This window comes from Danio rerio, chromosome 21, assembly GCF_049306965.1.
Source record: "Danio rerio strain Tuebingen ecotype United States chromosome 21, GRCz12tu, whole genome shotgun sequence".
NCBI lineage: Eukaryota > Metazoa > Chordata > Actinopteri > Cypriniformes > Danionidae > Danio > Danio rerio.
The window spans coordinates 18865474-18879144 of record NC_133196.1 but is presented as its reverse complement, the minus strand read 5'-3'; the positions used below and the strand labels follow the sequence as shown (position 1 = coordinate 18879144).

At 35.8% G+C, this 13671-nt stretch overlaps 1 protein-coding gene and 1 long non-coding RNA gene across 3 annotated transcripts in view; one reads left to right on the top strand and one right to left on the bottom strand.

Annotated features, from left to right (window-relative positions):
• Positions 1–372: 372 nt before the first annotated feature.
• On the top strand, positions 373–4080 carry barhl1b (BarH-like homeobox 1b). Its single transcript, NM_001018132.1, is given in 3 exon segments — positions 373–922; positions 2521–2743; positions 3751–4080. Coding segments are annotated over 3 exon segments (972 nt in total). The 5' UTR covers positions 373–468; the 3' UTR covers positions 4046–4080.
• Positions 4081–7741: 3661 nt separating this feature from the next.
• LOC137490590 (uncharacterized) overlaps positions 7742–13671 on the bottom strand; it is a 131487-nt gene continuing 125557 nt past the window's right edge. For both annotated transcript variants that reach the window (XR_012396701.1, XR_012396703.1), the window contains one exon: positions 7742–7859. This is a non-coding gene — a long non-coding RNA (uncharacterized lncRNA). The remainder of the gene's footprint in view (positions 7860–13671) is intronic.

Sequence of the window (13671 nt, the reverse complement as noted above, 5' to 3'; positions counted from 1 at the left end):
ATGCGCGCGCCCTCTAAGTAGGCTACCTTGTGGTTTTACACTAACACTGTTACTTCAGAACAGCTTTTTTATTAAATAATTTGATAAATAATTCAAGCTACCGTCGATGCGCCTTCAGGAAACACCGGGATTAAAAAGTGTTAATTAAATTTGCCATCCGAGAGTATATTTAGGCTGTATTGATTTTTTTTCGAGGAGTGAGGAGTTTTTGGAGGCAGGCTCGGTCTGTACTTCACACAAAACCTCCTAAAGAAACCTCCCTTTTCTTTTTAAACTTAAACTAAAAGTCCTCAAGGAAGAAGAAAGTTTTTTTTTTCTCAAGCAGGGGATGAATATTTCTCATTTCCGATTCTGCTTTGGATTTTCCTCCTGGATAGACCGCTATTAAATCGAGCGCCATTCACGCAGAACTTGGTTGAATACAGATGATAATCTGAACAGAGGCTTCACGCAAGCAGCAGTGTGGAGATGGAAGCGTCCACCAACGGCTCCAGTTTTGGAATCGACTCCCTGCTGTCCCACAGGCCCGGAAGCCCAGTCATCTCGAAAGGGGACAGCTTGGTTGGGGAATGCCGGTCCCCGCTGGAGTTCAGTCCCAGGTCAGACTTAGAGAGCGGTTGTTCTTCTCCTCCGTCCCCGAGGCGGGAGTGCGTTGAGGATGCGGCGCAGAGACAGGGTCACCCGCTCGCTTACGCGTCCCATTTGCAACACGGGCCGATCTCCGCTGGATCGCAACCTCGGACTGTCACTTCATCCTTTTTAATAAGAGACATTCTTGCTGACTGTAAACCTTTAGCGGCGTGCGCTCCTTATTCCAGCAACGGCCAGCCGACACAGGAGGCAGGGAGACTGGCATCTAAAATCGCAGACGACTTAATAGAAAAGATCCACAGTAACTCATCGTCAGACAGTGAATACAAAGGTAAAAATGCAAACTCGTTTTTAAGAGGCATTTTAAAATTATTTCACGGGAACTATAATTTGCCGTTTGCATTTTACAGTGTCCAGTCATGCCTTTGCTGACATTGGCTATATTGCTAAAAGAACTGGGGTTAGAAATTAAACGTACATGTAAAATTACAATGATTCTGTTACAATGGAATTTTCGTAATTGCACACTTTACTGTTTGTTTACTACTTTTGAATGGCCACTGATAGATAGATAGATAGATAGATAGATAGATAGATAGATAGATAGATAGATAGATAGATAGATAGATAGATAGATAGAAAAATAAAGCATATTTATATTATAGTCAACATTTTACAAGTATCTCGTATTTTTGATAATAAATATAAGATAAATGAATTTCTCTTAAATGCATTAATAGGGATTTTTTTGTTTACAGTACATAAATTATTACACGACATATAAGACGTATTGTATATTTTATTTTGCTTTTTAAAATAAAAGCAAATTATAAAGTAAAATACGTCAAATGTGCCTTGTTTATTGTTAAATCATGCAGAACGAATGTTGAAAAAGAAAAAAAGCAACACAATTCTTTAGGGATTTCTTCATGTTAAATTAAATCTGGAAAAACATTTCTTTCTGCGACAGACCATTTCTTATTATTATCAGACCATTATTACTTAATATTAAGTATGTCAAGATGCGAATCATACATAACAATTTAATATTGAAAATGTAGAAAAGATAATTAATCAGAAAATCAATTGCTTATTGTCGTTATTACTGTCACAAAAAATAAATAAATAAATAAATAAATAAATACATGTAGCCTACATGTTTATTTATATTTTTGTGGTAATGTTGGTGTGTGTATTTGGCCTAGGCTGAAGATGGCATTGTAGTTGTTGATTGCTAATTTGTTCAAAATGTTATCATCACAATCTTAGTGGAAGTAGGGCATGATGGGTCACGTGTATTCGCCAATAGACCTTCAGCAAGAAATCTAAATATATTTCTTCTCTCCCATCATAACATTATTAGCTTGGCAACTCTATAGGCGCGGTGATCAAAATTAATGCTCTCCAAATCAAAGCCATTCCATCTCCAGAGCGCTTGTAAAGAGTGTGTGCGCCGCTTTGATTTTTTTTGCCTTTCTAGCCTCTTATATTTCGGGGATTTGATGCAATTTGTCCCAGTGCTAATCAGATTTGTAACGCACGAGGTCGGTCCGCTCTTTATTTCGCTCTTATCCCCGGCCCTGTGAAGTTTCTCCGGTCTCGGTTGAAAGGTTTCCATCCCTTGTGGCTCAATTAGCCGGATTATTGTGCTCCTTGAGAGACGACTCAACTACTCGACTGGCAAGGTCTCTCGCGTCGTGTCCCTCTCTTTCTGGGTTCAGAGAGAAAAGAGTTTGGTTTAGAGAGAGGTTGAATTAAATATCACAAATTCTGAGGAGAAAAAAAAAACATTATAGAGGCCATCAAGAGTGTGGAAACCTTTGACGCCATAACATGACTTGTCAAAATGGGGTGCATGCATGTGCTGAAATACACAGGCTAACTAACTCGTGCTAAAATGGCCTAATCAGTGCCCTTGTGTTGTTTTAGTAAAAGAGGAGGGCGACAGGGAGATCTCGAGCAGCAGAGACAGCCCGCAGGTTCGCCTGAAGAAGCCACGGAAAGCGCGGACCGCCTTCACTGACCATCAGCTCGCCCAGCTGGAGCGCAGTTTTGAGCGTCAGAAGTACCTGAGCGTGCAGGACAGGATGGAGCTGGCAGCATCTCTCAACCTGACCGACACGCAGGTCAAAACCTGGTACCAGAACAGGAGGTGAGCATGTGGTCAACTGGAAACGCATTTGTGTACATCCCATGCATTATTAAACATGCTGCAGAAATTTAATGGTAAATATTTTGGTGTTAAATTAATTTTCTAAATTGATATTCGTTTTATTTGGAAAAAAAATGTACTTCATCAGTGTATTCAAATATTTATTTATATATAGGCCTACAGTGTATTTTCTCTTTGATTTAGTATTCTCCTGCCAAACACAATAAAACACGTCAAATGACGTTGCTGCGTCACTTTTGATTTAATAAAAAGAAGGAAATGCTGCAGAGTAAATACTATTATTAATATAGCAAAAAATATTAGGAGCTAATAAATATATTTTACACAGCTATCAAATTGATTTAAAAAAACATGGAAAAATTTATTTGAAAGATATTTTGTAAATATCACGAAAATCATTGCAGATAAAAGCAAAACATTACTCATGTTATATGTTTTATTGTTATTCTACACGTGGTTTCATGGCTTATTTTTATACTCCTGTAATTATGTGCCAAATTAAAAGATTTGAAATGAATATACAACATTTAATCCATTCTTTAATTATTCAACGTTTTAATGACGCGGGCAATCCTTGAATTGCTGAATTAGTTGTTTAATGTTAAAATACACGTTAAAAAAACTCTCAGCACATTCATTTAAGTTAGTCACTTTTATTAGCCTTTTAGGTGTAAAATTTAGTTTTTCTGTTTTGTTCTTTTAACCCTTAATGATAATCATGTTATTACTGAATTGTGACGTTAAAAGTAACATTAATGCTGATACCTGGAAACTGGAGATAAATCATTGATTTGTCAGTTTTTTTAAGGAAACTCTGGGTTTCATTTTTCTCTTGCGAATTGTCGTGCAATAATAAGCATTTTCCACTATTTTCTTTTTGTTATGTGCAGCTTTTATGACTTAGTAGATAAACTGCTGATTGCTAAATCATTTACATTTAATTATCTTTTGTACTAACAACATCCTGTTTCTCCCTGGGAAAAAAGGACTAAGTGGAAGAGGCAAACGGCGGTCGGACTGGAATTGTTAGCGGAGGCTGGAAATTACTCTGCGCTGCAAAGGATGTTCCCTTCGCCGTATTTCTACCCTCAAAGCCTGGTGTCGAATCTGGACCCTGGAGCAGCGCTCTACTTATACAGGGGACCTTCGGCGCCCCCGCCGGCGCTGCAGCGTCCTCTTGTTCCCCGGATTCTCCTGCATGGTCTCCAGGGCGCCAGCGAGCCGCCGCCGCCTCTGCCCCCCCTCTCCGGTGTGTTGCCCAGACCGACACCACCGCGATGAACGGCACAATTCAGACTCTTCTAATACTTGGCAGCTTTGAACTCCACCATCAAACAAACAAACAAATTAAAACAAGACTATTTTACTGGTGACAAAATATTGAAGATATATATGAGGCCACAAGAACAAACAAGTGGGCTTAAGTTATTTAATTATTTATGTTTCTTATGTTTTTTTACTTATATGTTTATATATATTTTTGTTTATCCCAAATGTTAAATCTGTAAAATAAAACAAAAACAAACCGTTATACACCTAATGCAATAACGGGACTTGACACTAAAGGGACACTTTGTTCATTTGACAAATTAATATTATTATTATTATTATTGTTATTGTTATTATTTTGAACTCTTCAGTATTACAAATGTGAATTCTAGGTGAGTCCCTGACGCAAATTATATTTAAATGGTAGATTCATATTTAAATATCCTGAAATCAAATCCAGGTCACACGTTAATAAATCGTGGGCTTTGTTGTGACTCTCTAAAATGTACAAAGAAAAAGAGGTGTAAATAAGAATATTTTGTTTTATGTTAAAAGACAAATTTCGATTTTGTCCCTCTTTTTGTATCATAGTTCCAAGCCTTACGTTAACAGGTGACGTGTGCAGCACAGGACAAATCTGGGCTGCGTTTCCCGATAACGATTGATCTTAGCACTTAAGAGCGTTTTCTACGAGTCATTTTGCGAACGTTCGTTATTGTTTCACGTGCGTTTCCCAAAAATGCACTTAACACAATTGCACGTAGCCCAGCTTTAAGTGCAACTTAGGAGTCGCTATCCGTTTGTTAAGTGCTGAAATGTCACGCTATAGAATGGCTCGTTATTGTTGCACATGTTATAGCAATCCATATAATTCTTCTTCTACTTGTGTGAATGTATATTCAACTCGAATAACATAAAAAAAAATATTTTTGAGCCAGTTTAAAAACATAAATTAACTGGAAATGTCGTACTGTAAAAACACTGTCTTGCTCCAATCTCGCATAAAACTAATTCTAACAGTCCTTGCCGGAAATGACATCAGCATCATTTTCGATATTTATATGAAACCTTAATTAAGTAGAATTATTTATCAATTTCTTTATCAAAAATTGCTTATCTCACATCAAAATAAATAAATAAGTAAATAAATAAATAAATAAATAAGCTCTTACATTTATTTTTGAAAAGTTTAGCCTAATTATTAATTATTATTATTTGTATATTGAATTGTGTAATGTGTAGAAAATATAAATGAATAGAGATATACGTACAAATAAAATGAATAATGACTTTGAAGAGAAGTAAATTGTAGGTGCATTTTGCCGGTTGTCCAGCAGGTGCCCTCATAACTCTGTCTCCTTACGATGCACTTAAGGCTTTACGATTACTCCAGAGCACTCGTAGATCCACGAAGATTTTCAAGTGCTACTTAAGTTACGATGCTTTTGGGAAACAGACCGTAATATTAAGATCAGTCGTACGATCATTTCTACGAACTTCTTAGGCTTACGATGCTTTTGGGAAACGCAGCCCAGAGCGTCTCCACTAAATGGAAAAGAAACTTTAATGAAGAAGTGTCACTTTTTCTGTTTGACACTTAAATGAACAAGCAGACAGACTGGACGTGATGGATTATTAATCGATTAATGATCGATTATTTTGTGCTGCTTTTAACGTTTCTGTGTTCCTGCACAACTGCCAGCAGTATCACTTTGATGTTGATGGGGAAGCGCCAAGTGTTCGCCCAGGCATTGTGCAATAACTCTGTATAAAGCCGTTGAAATATCTTGTCATTCTTTCTGGTGAAGCTGTATATTGAGAATAATGATTTGTGAAGTACTGATTCTCGTAATTCCAAATGATTTTCGTTCGTGCCCCCGTGTGCTTAGCGGTGTGAACTTCTTGGGAACTCTTAAAAACTGCTGGATATGCGGGGGAGGGTGGTCTTCAAGCAAGGAGAATTACTTTTATAAATGTGCTAATAAAGATCTTTCATTAATTTACCACTGACTGGGAATGTGGATGTTCCCTATACAAATACAGACAACGCAATTACACTGAACTAACAGTCAATATAGAAGATATGTCGGTGGATAATGCGCGTGCCACACTTACTCATTAAAAAAGCGAGTACATTGCAACAATAACATACAATCTTTGTATTATTTATTGCACAAAACTATACATACCTGCGACTAGTGATGCTAGTTTGATTTCACTCTTAAAATTAAGGTTTCTTTGTGTTAATGAAATAATTTAATTCCACAAAAGCTCCTTTATTAGGGGGGAAGGATTTTAGACAAATATTGTTCACAACAAGACAAACATGTTTTGTTTTTTTTTCATAAATGTTTGATTCTTTAACCAAAATGCTTTTTCATGTGACAACCAATTTTAGAACTTTAATTTTTAAGAGTGTAGCTACATAAAAGAAAACCATTTGGCTCTTTAACAACTGTACACGGATCTATAACTCAATCATTCCATTTTGCGTAATTCAAAGATATTCCAGAATTTATCTGTAATTCTACATAAATAATTTAATGTTTGTAATTCCTGGTTCTAGTGGGCAAACACTAAATGATTGTATAATTTTCTAAATGGGTTTTATTTATATTAACGTGATGTGAAAAAAATACTCGTATTAAATACTGCTGAATATTCCATATGTGAAAGTTTCGTTTTATTTTAAATGTTTTCGTCTTAAAGTTATAAGAAATAATTAAATGAAACAAAAGATTATGGACAAAATGAAAATAAACCAATAAATACATCTCTAACGTCAAGCCACCGCTATTAATGTGTCCAGATTTACACAGCAATTTAATTAAAAAGTAGAAGTTTGCTTATGAAAATAAACGTAAACAACGCGATGGCAATATCATAAAACTCAAGATCAGAAAAGGCTATTGCTGGCAAATGTGTTTGAATAATTTTAAACACGACTGTCAGACACTTTGCGCAAACCTCACACTATTTGGTTACCATCGTGGATTTAATTTGTCGAACCTGCCGGAGAGAAAAAAAAGTTAATAAGAATGTCGCACCCAAGGAAAGTGAACATTCACCACCCCTAACCTTTCAGAAACGCCTGGAGATTTAGGCAACTTAATTCTACCTTCATATTTTAAAGTTTAACGTGACTACCTCTTATTAATAGGTCACACTTTAAATATCATTCTTGATGTGAATCATACGAGCCGCTTTCAACACACTTGTTCACTTTATTGGCAGCATGATAAAAAGGAAATAGGCTGAGTCTCTCTCACTCAACACTTGTCAGCCTCCATTGTCTCATGTTAAACTTAACTGACACTTTTCTTTTTTCTTTTCTTTTTTTTTGCGCTGTGTCGTTTAGTTTTCATAAACAATATGTGAATGAAATATTAATGGTCACCTAAGTGTGTAATTGTTTAAGTGCCCTAAATGATCCCATTTGGAAATGGATTGTTTCCATATACTTTCTTGAGAGTGTTGGTTTGCTGCTCTTTGCCAAGCGGCCCCAACAGCTGGTCACCGGGCAGCGTGGACTACGACTCGGCTCAGCGACGGGACATCTGGTCAGCGGCACGACAGGAGCCCCCCTTCAATCCCCCTCCGCGAGCCTAACACTGACTTTAACCCAACCATGGGACCGGTCCGTAAAGCTCAGGGTTTAGGGAGCGCTCTGACAGGGCGTCTGAATGGGATATTAACAAGCAGACAAAAGACCTTAATAGCTTTTAATTGAACGTCGATAACGTGTGATCAGTCGGGCTCCTGCAGCAAACTTTCGCATAGCACATGTCATCTCCAGTCTCGTTGCTGGGCTCCTGTCCATAAACCACTAGAGGAAAGAGAGAAAAACAATTCACTCAATTATTATTATTAGCTTGTTGAGGTGGGATTTATTTAGTTTGCTGTGTACTTTGCAAAATCTTTCTGAAAGAAAAACACAATAATACAAAATTAACAATGTAAACAAAATAACAATAATGCAAAATACATTCTAAATAAATCTGGGCTATTTCAACCCACATTTAAGTAGGATATTGACAAAGCAAAGTTAAACAAGAATAAAAAAAAAATCATAATGTACATATAACAATGATAAAATTTTATAGCAATATTACAAAATATATTCTAAGAAATCTGCGCTATTTAACCCAAATCAGAGTAAAATATGGACAAACCTAAACTAAACCCGAGCTAAAATTAATATAGGGCTACATTAAAGTTCATATTTGACCTGTATATAGCTTACAAAATAATAAAATTCAATATTTATCACACAAAGTGATATAATTAAATTAACCCAGTATTTAGGTTTGTATTTAGTTTCCCCCATATTTGAAATAACTCTGAATTATTAGCATTAAAAAAAAGCAGAATCATAGACATTCATTAATATTGCTTCGATTTTATTCAAACGTATACGTAAAACAACATGAATTCAGATCAAAGATTGCAATCATCACATCTGCACATGATCCAAAGGAGACTCTGACCCCCCTCAATATTTATGAAAAGGGTTATTCTTGCGAAGTGAGCAGCTGATTGCAAGAAAAGCTCCTCCGTCTTGTTAATAGACGCAGAGATTTTTGCATGTGAAAGGATAGTGGTAAATCCCTCGGCTCTTACCGCGGATTGTCCCCGGCTCAGGGTTAATGAAGTGCGGATAGAGTCTCGCTGATCTCCCGACAAACAAAAACACAACACGGAGAGCTTAGAGCCGCGGGATCAGTGACTCTGATTAAGCTCATTGACTCAGAATAAAAACCAAACAAAACAGCCTTCAGATGAAATTAAGAGTCAATCAAAGTGCAATTTGCATCGTGATTTGGCCGACTGTCTTTTTCCCATGTCTTTTTTGACGACTGCCTTTTTTGGTTTAACAGATGAAATTCAGTAAGGAACGGAAACAGCTGTCCTTTATTTACTTCTTTTCAAGACAATAAAACATATGCAATGCTTTGTGTATAATTAATTAGATATAATTTATTAATGGAAAATATGATGTGATATATAAATGTATGCTAATCAACATATTAGACAAATGGGTAGATATAACATTAAGCAGAAAAAATAGGTAGTCAGATGAATATATATATATAGTTGAACAAAAACAGTAGCAGACAAATAAAACGATTGTAAATAAATTAAGTTAAACCTTACAGATTCAAGATTTTATTTCAATTTACTCAAATATTAACGTGTAATACTACAAATATTAATATGTAAATAAGGGACCAAAAACAAAATGAGGTTTTTGAGTGATTTATACTATAAAGATTTCCTAAACTTAGAAATAAATGCAATATTGAATATAAATGTAAATATTTTAATATTTTGAATATTATCGTAATCATTTTTCCTGTTTTAAAAGTAATGGACGTGTTTATTTTTTGCATAAATGTTACACTCATAATTTTACCAATATTTTGACATTTTATTTTAACAAGGGTTATTAAAAACAGATATAAAAAAAAACTATTTAGTAGCATTTAATATACTATCAGCATAAAACTGTAAAAAAATAATAATTTTAATTTATATAATATTGCATAATGTGAAATAATAAAAATAATCTGTCCAAAATGATCAACTTCAATGCATTTTTTAAAAATCAATATTTATCATGATTGCCCACTATGAGTAATCTACATAATCATCCTGGATGTTTGGACGGAGATCTGGAAACTGGGACAGCAATTGGGCAACAGGATCAGTGGCACCTGCTGCAGGGTCAGGACACCCGTGACCCTCAGGGGAAGGTGATTGGGACACATTCACTCACATTTGTCCTCTGCATAAACTTATCTGGCCATAGAGTGAAGCAGGGGAAGACAGATGGAGTTGTACAAAATCTGAATCAGCAACACACAGAAACATTTAGAAAAACAGGAGGTACAGCAAAACAATAGAAAGATATAGAAACTAGACAGCGAGCGGCTCCCAAGGTACAGTCCTGCGTATCAAATCCAATCCTTGCCTGAAGGTATACGAAGGGTGGAGGTAGAAAGGCCTCCAAGATAACTCAGTAATCATTCCTCCAATAAAACCCAAAGCATTTCTAAACTTGGGTCAGGGGCAAAAGGATTGACATACCAATCTCGACAAATAATGAAAACACTCTTCTCGTAGTCTGGGTAGAGGGGAAAAAAAAGGCATGAGAAGACAGAACGGTCTACTTGGAAAAGCGCAGTGGACATACAGTAATGTGCAAGAATCCCCTGCAGTCAGAGATAACAGTGATGTTGGTCCCAGCAGGGGCCGATGTAAAGAACACTGGTATTAGGTGACAGGATGATTATCTAATCAATAAGGGCGTATGTTGTCGTAACCCCCCCTCTATCACACAGATGAGCGAACAAGAGCAGGACTGTCCCATGGGAGAATTCACTACCCTGGAGGACATAGACAGTTCTAACAACATCCACCCTCTCCATTACCCTCACGCTCTACACTGCCACCTGATGGATGGGAGAAAAACAACACTGTGGACAAATAGATATTTACTTTAAGGGTCAGTTCAACTCCAAAAACAATCATTCAAATGCTTTTGAGAACAGAAAAGTCTTTAATCTAGATTTAAAGATGATGATGGAAGGTGCTTGCCTTATTGACGGTGGTCTTTCAAAGCCAATGGCCACAAGCTCAATCTCTCTTACATTTAAGTGTGGATTTGCAGATACAGAGCAGATCCTGACTGGAAGACTGAAAGAATCTGGTAGGCGGATACATGGTGTTTGCATTATTAACAATGTGTTGTCTAATATGCACAGACTAATCATTTCTCTTCATAAGACCTCAGTGAATCATCATTAGCCACAGGTATTCATTTTGTTTTGTAACTGATGGTGACTTGCATTTTATAAATAACAAAGGACCACGGTTTAAACTAAAATCTACCTTCAGGCTAGAAAAAGACAATTCTGCCATCATTCAATCAGGATTGTGTCGTTACAAACATAAAAAGACTTTTGTGCAACACAAGTGAAGACATCTTTAATAACATCTGAGAGATTTCTGTCTCTTAATTGATAGACGATTTACACAACTCTAATATACAGTTGAGGTCAGAATTATTAGCCCTTCTCTATATTTCCCCCCAATTTTTTCAACATATTTCTTAACATAATAGTTTCAATAACCCATTTCTAATAACTGATTTATTTTATCTTTGCCATGATGACAGTACATAATATTTGACTAGATACTTTTCAAGATACTAGCATTCAGCTTAAAGTGACATTTAAAGGCTTAACTAGGTTAATTAGGTTAATTAGGCAAGTTAAGGTAATTAGTCAAGTCACTGTGTAATGATGGTTTGTTCAAACTGCTAAAAATTGCTTTTATTGTAGCCAAAATAAAATAAATAATACTTTCTTCAGAAGAAAAAACATTATCAGAAATACTGTGAAAAATTCCTTGCTCTAGCATAATTTGAGAAATATTTGTAATAGAGGGCTAACTCTATATCATAAAATTAATCCAACAATATTCATTTGGTTTAATCCAAATCCTCTGAAGTCACATCATGATCTCTTTGTTCCATTTCCAGTCACCTATAAACACTAATCAGTCAACGATCATTCAAAGTTGGTCATGGAAGCTCATTAATGCTTTCCTTACACGAGAACCAATGTGGTTCTTTTCCTGTGTGTCACACGACACATTCAAGTTTTTGCAAGAACCAATGAGGCTTGCTCTTGTGTGTAAAGCATGTATAGACGATCTTATGTTTATAAATATGCACTACAGGTCAAAAGTTTGGGCTGTGAGATTTGAGGAAAATATTTAATTTCGATTTCTTTTTGACAGATATTGAGATTGCGATTTGATTTATAAATAAATTCAAACTGCAAGCTAATTAGAATTTAATTTAAGCTTCAGCTCAATAATCTGTAAGCCATGGCAACAATACAAAACATACCTGTTTTTGTTCGGTGTCTGTAACTTACTCTTATATTACAAATGCTGTTTTTCTTTGATATTAATCTGTCTAGTGATATTAAGAAGCATTCACGCCATCATGCCGCTTGTCAGCACTGTTTGTTTGTTTGTTTTCCTTTTTTTTTATTGTGGGCATAGTTCAGTTGCGCAATTCTAATTGGGCAGAATGAAAGTGTGCTCACTCAATTGGCTAATTATAAAGCCCGGTCAGATCACACGATTTCGGCGCGATTTCCTTGACACGTAGGGTGTCATGGGGAGTCGTAAATGACAAATGTACGTCGTGACATAAGATTTAATAGTTTCTTCTTGTGTAATGTTGCATAGTGCACGACAACCGATACCATGTCTGCAAAGCATATAGACTGGTATTGAAGCGCTTCACCACAGATGTTATTTGCTATTCTTGCTTTCAAATGTACATATTTTTTATATTGCAGCCTACTGCGATTAACTAATCGCAACGTTTCAAATGGCGATTGCGATTTGATTACAATTAATCGCACAATTCTAGTCAGTATGATTTTTAAATGTTTTAAAACAAGCTTATTTTGCTCACCAAGACCGCATTTATTTAATCAAAAATACAGTACAAATTGTAAAATGTTATTGCACGATAAAATAACTGTTTAAAAGTAGTTTATCATTTAATTTAATCATTTATTCCAGTGATTTTAAAGATGAATTCATAGCTTCATTACTCCAGTCTTCAGTCACATGATCCTTCAGAAATCATCATCATCATCATCATCATTATTATTATTATTATTATTATTATTATTATTATTAAGGGTTTTAGTAATAAAAGCAATAATGACTGGAGTAATTATTTCATTTGAAACAACATACAATAAGAAAGCAGTTATTTACAATTTTAATAAATATTTAACAATTCATTTATTTTCTTGTCGGCTTAGTCCCTTTATTAATCCGGGGTCGCCACAGCAGAATGAACCACCAACTTATCCAGCAAGTTTTTACATAGCGGATGCCCTTCCAGCCGCAACCCATATCTGGGACACACACACACACACATTCACACACACACTATGGACAATTTAGCCGACCCAATTCACCTGTACCGCATGTCTTTAAACTGTGGGGGAAACCGGAGCACCTGGAGGAAACCCACGCGAACGCAGAAACTCCACACAGAAACGCCAACTGAGCCAAGGCTCGAACCAGCAACCCAGCGACCTTCTTGCTGTGAGGCAACAGCACTACCTACTGCGCCACTGCTTCGCCTATTTAAGAATTTACCTTTTTTTTATTACATTTAATAAATAACGCCTTGATGAGCAGAATAATAATATTAAAAAAACTAGAAAAAAGAAGAAACTGACCCCAAACTTGTGACAAGTAGTGTATGTACCAAAATGAAATATCCATCATATATAGTGTAGGGAACATGTAACCTTCTAATAATCATTTCACAAATTGTAATGCATAATAGTGTTCTTTCACTTGATCACAACAAATTAGTCCTTCCAATTCTCTGTATCTAATACATCAGACATCCACACGTGTCAATTTGGTCAAAATCCACTCTTATACAACTTGTTTGTTCCAGTTTGATGAAATGTGATACCAATTTTACACTTTTACGGTCAAAAGCTTGTGCTCTCCAACACCTTCACATCACACTCATGTGTGCCACATGCGCAGTAGAAAAGTAACTGAAAGTACATGACATACATATCAAC